The sequence below is a fragment of the Nicotiana tomentosiformis genome, chromosome 3 (assembly GCF_000390325.3).
Source record: "Nicotiana tomentosiformis chromosome 3, ASM39032v3, whole genome shotgun sequence".
Classification (NCBI taxonomy): domain Eukaryota; kingdom Viridiplantae; phylum Streptophyta; class Magnoliopsida; order Solanales; family Solanaceae; genus Nicotiana; species Nicotiana tomentosiformis.
In genome coordinates this window covers 95807428-95817976 of record NC_090814.1, presented here as the reverse complement: position 1 = coordinate 95817976, position 10549 = coordinate 95807428, and the positions used below count along the sequence as shown (strand labels likewise).

The following is a 10549-nucleotide window of genomic DNA, read 5'->3' as shown; positions in this document are numbered from 1 at the left end:
TTATGTAAGTTGTACCCCTCTTTCTTTATAGAGTTTCCAAGGAATTGAAATATTAATTTAATAAATAAAAATAAATTTACATAAGACATGTGGTATGCTGCCAAAATTTTCAGCAGTGGTCACGTGATGGACTAAGTTCCCACTCTAAAAATAATTAAGACCCCATTGGGCCCACCGCCACTTATACTCATATCCCTTGTTATATGCTTCATTAATCAACACTTATGTAATATTTATAATCATAAAAACTGCTGCTACAAATTAATTTAAGAACCTCGAATATGACTGTGATCTCGCTATTTTATTATTCTTCCGAGCTATACACCAAATAATTGTATTCATGTTCTAACAATTTTTTTTTTCATAATTCAATGTGACATCCTAAACTTAGTTGTGTCACTAAAATCACGTTATTAAGCTAGTAATTAGTATATTTAAAGCCAAATATTCACTGGACTTTGCATTTTTCCTTTCCATAGTTCATATGGAGTATTCTTGAGAATTGGTCGAATTAGGCATTTGTTGATGATGTGACATGTTGTGCTTACAGCTTCTAACCAAAAATGGTGTGGAAAAGAAATTTTCACAATCATAGTTCTTTTCTTATCTTGCAAGGTTCTATTTTTACGTTCTACCACTCCATTTTATTGTGGTTCTTAACTTGTTGTTCTTGAACGTACAATGGTTAGAAGTGTGACCGAATTTTCTGCAATAAGAACAAGAGGGGTTATTGGAATTTTCATAGCCTTTTTTCCTCTTATTTTAATCATGCATTGGTTAGTGTTGTGATCATTTTTGCCACAATAAGTACATACAGAAAGATTTCTAGTTCTAGTCCGAGATGTATGAGGAGCAATCTGATTCAATCTAACAAACTTTATCTGGAAGCATATCTCTCTCAATTTCACACACTTCCAACTTCAAAGCCTAGTCTTTCTTTTATCTTTTGATTTTTCTAAGTTCATTTAGAACTTTCTCAATATCTGCAAGAGCAATATCAATAAATTCTTGGAGTTCATAATAGTTAGGACATGTAGGAAGACGTACCTTACTTGTTCCTTCGTCTGACATGAGACCAAGTTCACCTGAGTCCTCATTGCTATCTTCTTTCATGGCCATGAAACACATATTGGCAATTTTTCCGTGATCAGATTCTTCTTCATCACTTCAAGCTCCAAAAAACTTCTTCTTCTGAAAGTTCCTGCTTAGTTTCTTTTTCAGTTCAGGGCATTTAGCTTGAATGTGTCCATGTTTTCCACACTCGTAGCATCTTCCATCATTTTTGTCATTATCATTGTTCATCTTCCCTTTTTGAAATTTGATTTATCCTTTTTACTATTTCTGTTTTTCCTCATCATGCTTGTTACAACTTTGGAAAGCATAGCTATGTTTTCATCTTGTTCTCCTCATCTTCCTTCTTCTTCATTTTCAAATTCAGCCACAATTGGTTTGAATGCAATCGTCTTCTTCTTTTCTTGTTGAACTTGCCTGTCTAAGTGTGTTTTCTCAAACACAATTAGATCACCTCTAAGTTCATCATAGGACATTTTGTCAAGATCCTGACATTCCAGTGCAATGACTTTGGGTTGCCAGATTGTGGGAAGACTTCTCAGAATTTTTCTGACTTGTTCCCTACTTTTGATTGGTCTACCAAATGATTTTAAGTCTCTAATGATCTTGCTAAATCTAGAAAATATTTCCTCCATTGATTCTCCATCCTTCATTTAAAATAGTTCATAGTCTCGAACCAAGAGATTTACCCTTGTTTCTTTCACTTTGTTGGTTCCTTCATATGTGACTTCTAACTTACCCCACATTTCTTTTGCAGTTTCACAGCTTGATATTTTTTTCGTATTCTTCCCCGCTGATAGCATTGTACATCAGATTTTTTGCTTTGGCCTTTACTTGAATAACGGCAGATTGTTGTTCAGTATAACCATCTAAATCAAGAGGATCAGATGATACTATAATTTGACCGTTTGCATCCTTCTTTGGCGAAATTGGAAGATTTTTCTTTTTTATTACACGCCAAACTATAATGTTATATGACATAGTGTAGCTCTCCATGCGCACTTTCGAGTGAGAGAAGTACTGACCATTGAAGTACGGGGGTCGTAATTGAGATGTTCCTTCTTGAAATAGTGCTCTAACGACTGTATTGGATGCCATGATCTTTTCCTCACTTGTTGTTAAGCAATATTCGTGAGTCCTTCTCTGATACCAATTAAAAGTACAAGAAGGGGTGAATTGTAATCGATTTAAAAATCTTAGTTGACTAAGTATGAGTTTAGTCGACTTAGACCTTGCGCAGTGATTGATTTCAATAGAGATAAACTAAGGGAACGGGAAGGTAAAGAAGACACAACAGTTTTTATACTAGTTCAGTACCGGTGTGGTACCTACGTCCAGTTCCCTTGGGTCACAAAGGTTCTCTTAGATCTTTGATGAAAGTTTACAGTAATGATGGTTTTAGTACGTTCACTACCAACGATATACAGCAACAGTGATTCTTTTCAATGTTGACACAACTCTCGTTTTGTGTTCTAACTCTTCATATCTTTTGTGACACTTGTAGACTCAAGAATACAATATCTGTACTAAGAATTAGAAAGGTTTAGAAACATATGATGTAGTTACGTGTTTGTGGATGTTCTTCTGCTTCTTCCTTTATAGCTTGACGAGTCTTCTGTCTCCTTGTCTTCTGGGATTGTATGGCAGCAATTTTAGGAGTTATTTTCTTGTGAGGCATATACATCTAAGAGAAAGACCCAAGGGTAGCCTCATGAATCTAGCTTAAAATGGTAGCTAGATTCATTCTCAATCTTGATGAATTGCTTCCTCCATTCCTCCTTGATTTGAGCTTCTGGAGATTTTTCTGGATTTGATCTCTATCCTTGATTGGATCTTTTCCCATTCTTGCACGCTTGAGAATCTTTGACAAGGCTGACTAAGTGACTTTCCTTCTTTGTTCTTTGATTGATTGATTCATTTTCCATGTAAAACAAAGTTCAAAATACATAGCCGTTGAATAGGATCTGCTTTCCTTTTACTAACATCATTGCTTACCAAATCTGCACACAAGGAGATGTCATTAGTCAAGGATTCTTTTAGATTATTGAACATTGTTAAAATTCTAAACTTAACAAAGCCAACAGACCTTAGCTTTTTATTTTTTTTTTAGAGCAAGAAGGGGTACTTCTTGGTTTGAGAAAGCCAAGAGACAGGGCAAGAATTGCGAGCTAGAGTTCCAGAATTTCGTTCTGTTATTTTATTTTTTATTTTCAGGAAACAAAAACACCCTAATTACACTGTCTAAATTTTCTTCAATTTAGTGCCAAGTCAATTCCTTTGCAAAATATTAGCAAGAAGTCGTCCAAAGGACATCTAAAATGCCGACTATGACAATGGCAACATAAAGAGGTGGATTTTATATAAAACGGAAGTCAAATACCTAGAAATTCCCATTTCTCTGTGTTCTTCTTTTGTTAGTTCTTCTTCATCACTGAATATAAATAAAAAAATAAATTGGAGGCAATGGGGAAAATAAATCTGGAAAGGACACGGCCGACCCTCAACATCGCAATTTAAAACTGACATAAAATAACGTAGTCCACAAATTTAAGTCAAGGGTAGAGCCTTAGTATTGTCTTACGTAATAAGCCCCTGGATTAATTGATAGTTTTAAATTAGAAACCCAAAAAATTGTGTACAAACCAAAAATGCTTGACGGTGCTAGATACATTGAGCTTGGACATAACTCTGATGTTGTAATATACTAATATTACGAATATTTAAAAGACATATAATATGGATGAGATCGTAACAGGAATTAATAATCTCCTGAATTAATTAATGGTTTAAAATTAGAAACCCAAAATACTGAGTTTAAAAAAAAAAAAAAAAAGGTGGTAGATACATTGAACCCGGACATACGCAATTTGGGGCTATATATGACTCCTGCAACTCAACAATATTCCTCACAAATTAATCACCTTTGCATTTCTGTTTCTATTGCCTCAGTTTTAATAGCAAATTTTATAGTTCCACCATTTTCTCCATTTTCTCAACTACTGCTATTTCTTTCAACATGTTTTCGACAATTGCTGTGCTTTCTAACCAAACAAAGCCCCATCGCCGTGACATCTCCGTCGTGCCGGAGAGCGAGGTGCTCAGAAGAAGAAACGAGGAGTTGGAGACAGAATTAAAAAAGAGCATTGAGAGGGAAGAGAAAATGAAGCAGGAATTGCAGAAAACATGGGAAAGGCTGAGGGTGGCGGAGGAGGCTGAGGAGCGACTTTGCTCTCAGCTTGGTGAAGTTGAGGCCGAGGCTGTTGATCAGGCTCGGACCTACAGGACACGTGTCGTCCAGTTGATGGATCAACTCTCTTTGGCCCAAAAACTTCTCGAATCAGCTTCCATTACCGTCCCAAATTCCCAATGATTGTAGGGGAAATTGGAAGAGCCATGCCTGTAACATTATGCACATAAGCCTTAGCTTGTTCCTTTTCAGTTTTCTGGGTGTGTGTGTTTAATTTATTTTTTTTCTTTTTCCGATTGACATAGATAGCCTTTTTAAAAAAATTCATTTGATGTTTGATATATGGCTGTTGTGTATTGTTGGCGGCCGGTTTTTATTGTGGGGTTGGTTTTTGGCTCCATGTAAATGACGAAATGTAAGATTAGGAACTTAGAATTGTGGTGTATATTGACCTTTTTCTTTTTGCCTTCTTCTTTGGTGTATATTAACCTTTCTTTCTTCTTTCTTTTCCGGGGTGTAATGGTGATATTTTGTGTTCATTTAGATCATGTTGTTTTCTCTTGATCTATATTCTTCTGTTCTCTTCTCCTCAATTCCGCGATAATGGTAAACATTATGCCCGGTGCCGAAAAGGTCTGTAGTGCCAAATCAGTAATTTCACCTCTTAATTAGTCCAGGGGTGGTGTGAGTTGTGAAACTAAAGGTAGAGAGTAACACGATATCATGCCATCTTTCAATTTTAGTGTTGGGTTAAAATGTGTTAAAGAAAGTGCGCTGAAATGGACAGACCGTAAAGAAAAATTATCTGTATTGAAATGAACTTTCATAATCGTTAGTACATCTCCTTACGTTGAGAATGAAATCAAATGGAGAGCTGTATTCTCTTTCTTTCGCCAAATCAAACACCAAAAGAAGATCAACGTAAGCAAGGTTGATCTAACGGTTTCTGCCCTAATAACTTTAAATTAGTCTCTTTCTGTTGCCAAATCAAACAATAAAGAATATCAAAGTCAGCAAGATTAATCGATAAACTGCTTCTGCCTTTGACAGCTTTGATAAGTATACCTCATCAGATTTCTACACATGTGATTCTGCAGCCTACTGTGTCAATGTTGTTTTTTTTCGAAGGCAGACCCAATACATGCGAATGATTTTTCCACCCTCTTGTGAGGTCTCAACCCCAATATTTGAAAGGAAGGATTATTCCGCATTTATTTCTTGACACCATGATAAGAGATCGAGATCATATAAGGAGACCAAATCTCCTACTTCCCAGGTACCACAATGGACAATTCAACATATGGTGGCATGACTGACTTACAAATACACACGCACTTGATAAGGAATAGCAAAAATTATCTGCACCTATGGAATAATTTCAGAAAATTTTTTGAGCAAGTTTTAGCTGATATCTCATATTCACCTCAGTAGACTGTTATTCATATTTTGAAAGAATAGCAGTAAACAAGAAAATAAAATCAGGAATTGCTGAAATCTTAACTAGCAAATTTGTCAAGAGAAGTTAAAGTTTTATTCATGCACCAGAAAAGATTATCTCCAATTTTCTTCTTTTTTTCTTAAATAATGGACAAATCTGATGTTTCCAGCTCAAAAGCTTGACGAATAGTGAATCTGCCCCTTCACCCTTCTACACTTGAACATAAGCCTCCAAAGCTGGGAGTAAGGGGGTGGGGGGTTAGGAAACTAAATTAAGCAAACTGTAGCACATCATATAATGCTGGGAAGCAGCTATATATCAAAGAAGTTCCATAATGGCCTAGTTCATTGCAACTTTATAAAGCATAGTACTATGAAACTGTCACTATTTCTCAAAATACTGAATACAAATCTCATTCCCACAAAGGAAAATTTAATCTTTTGCAACTTGCAACTGTAATAGCAGTGAGTTCATCCTTGTCTCTTTCTGAGTTCCGGATCCCTAGAGCAAAAAGTTCCAACAGACTATTTAAATGATTTCATTCACTAAAAGAGTTCAGCAGAAAGTTAATTAGCATGAAGCATTATTTCACCTCTGTATCTGATCAAGAATTAGAAGCCTTGGCCCAGGAGGGATCCTCACATCTCTAAGAGCACTGCAAAATGGAGAACGCATGAGGTTTAATAATGAGAAATGGATAGGATTAATACAGTTACTTGATGCAATGTATCTTGCCTATCAGTGAGCAATGGTAAAGTGCTGTCTGTCAACAACCCTTTCTTGAAATTCTTTTCATAATTTTGCAGGCCAAGGCTTGACAGCATTGATCTGGTTCTGATATAATGTGTATCTTCAGCAGGGGGCTGCGAAAACTTCCGTCCTAGCTGCACGAACCAACAAGACAATATTTTACGGACGAAGAGATATCGAGCTTATCACTCTATTCCAGAACAACAAACTAGGTGCAAACAGGGAATGATGACTGCTACATTTCACACCCCAACAGTCCTAAAGGTCTCTTTATACAAGAAATCTTAATTTATCTTCGTAGCAGATGGACCTCAAAAGACAAAATAAAGTCGAGGAATATGCATGTCTAACTGGCCGTAAGAAGCTCCATTAATGACACAAATAGAGGATTTATAATCTAGCTTGATTGAGATTAACTCATTTTTTTGTGGATAATCTGAGAAATTGCCGAGGCCAGTGGCGCACGATTTGAAACTCGATGGATAATGAGCCTGCCCTTCAACCCTTCTCCACTTAAATATCAGCCTTCTGTTTGAGGCAGGGTTTGAACCAGTGATGTATGCCTAACCCACACATCATGTGTTGTGCTCTTATCATTAGACCAAAGCCTTCGGGCCAAGATTAACTTGAACTTTTATTTGACTACTCGAAAATTTCTATTGAAGTATCACCTGCCAATTATAAACTTATCCATAATACTGAACGTCTACCTTTAAAAGAGAGGAGAGGGGGAGAGAAAGAACATACAGAAAACTTAAAAGATCAGGATATTGGTGAACTAGATATTTTAATTTTCAAACAGTGAGGAAATCCACATTCTTACTGCTCATGTTAGAAGTCCAATCTAGTGCATCCATTAAATACACTGAAATCTCATATTTAAGTTCTCGGTTCTAATGTACACCTGTTAACTGAGAAGGGACCTAGAAACAAAAACAAATTAGGATGACAATGAACAGGAACTGTATCAAGTCACAGCTACTGTACTTCATTGGTAGGATTGGCGTTATTATTCTGATAAAGAAACCAAACTCAAAACTTGAGGAGGAAAAACAACAATTCAAACTAAGGGATTGGCATAATATCAGACATATAAGTCTAGTGACACGAGAATACAGAGTACTGGATTGAACCAAACTCCAGTCATAAAGTAAAAGGTTAAAAAACAAATCAGACCAACTTTGCCATACTATTATAATATAGCATGCCAATACTATTATTATGTTTTATTTATAATTAAGCACACAGATATTGTCACATTAATATAAATAAACTTTCATCTTTTCTCCACAGATATATGAAGAAGTTGTGATATAGAGACTTCTCTCTCTCTTTCTCGAAGGGGGGTTGCTTAGAGACATGAGTGCATCATTGTATACTATTTGTTACATCAATATTACCTCAAACAGTCCACCCTGAACAAGGGCAAAGAAAATGCCAGATGTCAAAGCATTGGGTACTGGATTTGGGCCACCCATGCCACTAACTAGTGAAAACAGTGCTCCAGAACCAAAGGCAGCTGCCATACTGCAAAAAATGATTTATCAATCTCAAACAACTACCATAAACAAAAAGATGCACATTCAAAGAATTCGCCGACGAGTGGAGGAAGGAGAAAAAGGATCAAAAAGGAAAAATGAAAGGTCAAGGATAAAAATCGAAAACAGAAAACCAGATTGGGGTTTCTGTGTTCTATGAGGTCGCAAACCAGGACACTGCTAAATGTTTTTAAATGAATACAATAGAAAGGTAAAAGTGCTAGAGAAGAGAGAGAGCGAAAAGACTTTGTTGGTTCAAATGAAAGGTGTAAATTGAAACCTAATTTGCTTTACCTGGTCTACAACGAAAACCAAATGTGCAACCGAAATGGATGCAAGAATTTTAACGGGAGAGGAGTAAGGTTTTTTTGTAATACTCAAGTGAGAGCCAACTTGGGAAAGCATGTCCTCTTCCTAGGGAAGGAGAGACAGTATCCAAATTCCTAAGCGTTGTTATACTACTAAAAGTAGTGTGTGTGGACATCCTTCTGAAATCTAACCTATAGAGGACATAGAAATGTGTAAACAAAAATTAGTAAAGTTAAGGATTCTCCTGCAAAATCAACTTAATATCGAAACGATCAACACTTAGAGGCTTTACTTTAGTAAACAAGCCTGATTATAAATGCTGACTGGCAAATTTTGTTTAACAGGAATCCAGTAAAAATAGGCATACCTGGACTGGACATCCTCCTTGCCTCTAATTCTTTTCAAGACACAAGAAATGCCAGCATTAACACCTGTCATGACAGCAAAATTACGGGCCTGTACCAATGGACCACCTGCTAGAGCCTGAAACCAAAACACCAATTACACTCCTTAACCATCAAAAAAAAATTAGCTTTGTCATTCTTAAAGATTTCAACTTGAATTCCTCCACTGATGTTCTGGCTTAACCATCATTTATATTAACTCATGATAGAATAAGTTAACTTCAGATAGAACTTATAAGTAAAACAACTATATAAAGCATATATGTAACAGTAACGAAGCAGGTAAATACTATCAATTTTGGTATAAACACAATAAAAGCCCATTTAACAACTCCTGAACTCAAGAAACAAAACCTACTACGGTTAACATATAGATACTCCCTCCATTCAGTTTATGTGACACTATTCCCTTATCAGTCCGTTTTAAAAAGAATTACACACTTCTATATTTGGAAACAATTAACTTTACACTTCTCATTTTAACCTTAGTTAGAAGTTTACAAGTTTCAAAAGTCTTCATTGAACTACCTGCCAATTCAAACTATGTCACATAAATTAGAACGGATGGAGTAATATACCCAAAAAATTTAACCTAAAACAAACACCTGGGCTTGTTGAAAAGAGGCCATAGCTTGAGGATTGAGATTGGCAGCCGGGGGAGGAGTAGGCAAAGAGGAAGAAACATCCTGTGTAAGCGTTCCCATAAAGCCACCGATAGCAGCACCCTGTAGTCCACTGGTTGCAGTCACCACAGCGGCTTCAACCGGTAGTGACTGCTTAGCTAGCCAGCCCTTGAACCCAATCTCCAATTCCTTGAACTTGTTCTGTAACTGAGCTATTGGGTTCTGGCTGCTACTGCTATTCGGCATTTCGACTACCATCACTCCTTGCTTTCCCTCACCCATTAGAGAAGTGAAAATGGTAACGACACAACCCTTTTTTTCTCCGCTCGAAATGAAAGGAAATCTTGATGTGCTACAGCCGTGTGAGAAAATGGGGGTCGGATAACGTACTAATGTGGGTTTTCTCTTTTACTCCCAATTCCACCCTTAAACCCTTATCTTTGCTAAAGGACAAAACTCGTTACTCTCTTATCTCATTTCAGCCCCCGAATTTGTTTCTCTCTTCCTTTTTTCCCCAAGACAATTTCCTGGTTGTTATAATAGTACTGTTCTAACTTCTAAAAGCATGCTTCTGTATAAGTGATGTCAATCTTAGAATCAAAATAAATATCTCAATCAGATCATTGCCCATAGTTGAAGGGCATGTTTGATCATTTTCCTTTATAAGAAGGGCCGTGAGTTTTTTTTTGGTCCAGAAGATTAAGTTTAGATTCCCAAATTTGTTTTGAAAAAATTGATTTTGGTAAAGTTTGGTTTGAAGATGAAAATGTGTTTGGACATCAGTTTTTAAAATATATTTCACTTTTTTAAAAAAAAAAAATATGAAAGATGACTTATACCCACAAGTTCTAAAAACTATCACAAATACCCAACAGTACTTTCATCAATAACATTCATTATCATTATCACAAACCATAGTCATGAACATAAATAAATTTGGTACAAAATTATTATTTTTATAATGAACTACATAATATACTATCAGATTACCGAGAAGATGAAGCAACATTATTATAAAATAATAAATTGTGGACTCTTTCATAAAATACAAAAGTTTAGGACAATTTTTAAAAAATGTAATAGTAATATCTTTGGCCAAAACCAGCTCTAAGATTTGGATTTGAATTTTGAATTTTGGGAATTTGTCAAAATATGGATAAAATTTATGAACAAACATGAATTTGATAAAAAATAATTGGAAAAAATTTGGCTAAATTTATGGCCAAACG

General features: G+C 35.8%; 2 protein-coding genes across 2 annotated transcripts; one reads left to right on the top strand and one right to left on the bottom strand.

Moving 5' to 3' along the window:
- Positions 1 to 3975: 3975 nt before the first annotated feature.
- On the top strand, positions 3976 to 4599 carry LOC104088939 (protein RESPONSE TO LOW SULFUR 3-like). Its single transcript, XM_009593714.4, has one exon. The coding sequence runs from the start codon at positions 4088 to 4090 to the stop codon at positions 4439 to 4441; it is 354 nt and encodes a 117-aa protein (XP_009592009.1). The 5' UTR covers positions 3976 to 4087; the 3' UTR covers positions 4442 to 4599.
- Positions 4600 to 5967: 1368 nt separating this feature from the next.
- Positions 5968 to 9762, bottom strand: LOC104088938 (chloroplastic import inner membrane translocase subunit HP30-2). Its single transcript, XM_009593713.4, has 6 exons — positions 9303 to 9762; positions 8661 to 8776; positions 7847 to 7973; positions 6432 to 6580; positions 6289 to 6351; positions 5968 to 6197 (listed from the first exon to the last, which is right to left on the bottom strand). Exons 1-6 carry the CDS (start codon positions 9600 to 9602, stop codon positions 6167 to 6169), a joined length of 786 nt encoding a protein of 261 aa, XP_009592008.1. The 5' UTR covers positions 9603 to 9762; the 3' UTR covers positions 5968 to 6166.
- Positions 9763 to 10549: the final 787 nt, after the last annotated feature.

Coding starts and splice junctions, on each gene's coding strand:
- LOC104088939 (XM_009593714.4), top strand. CDS start 4,088: ATGTTTTCGACAATTGCTGTGCTTTCTAACCAAACAAAGCCCCATCGC.
- LOC104088938 (XM_009593713.4), bottom strand. CDS start 9,602: ATGGGTGAGGGAAAGCAAGGAGTGATGGTAGTCGAAATGCCGAATAGC. Junction 8,777..9,302: donor CCTCTTTTCAACAAGCCCAG/GTGTTTGTTTTA, acceptor TTTTGGTTTCAG/GCTCTAGCAGGTGGTCCATT. Junction 6,352..6,431: donor TTACCATTGCTCACTGATAG/GCAAGATACATT, acceptor TCCATTTTGCAG/TGCTCTTAGAGATGTGAGGA.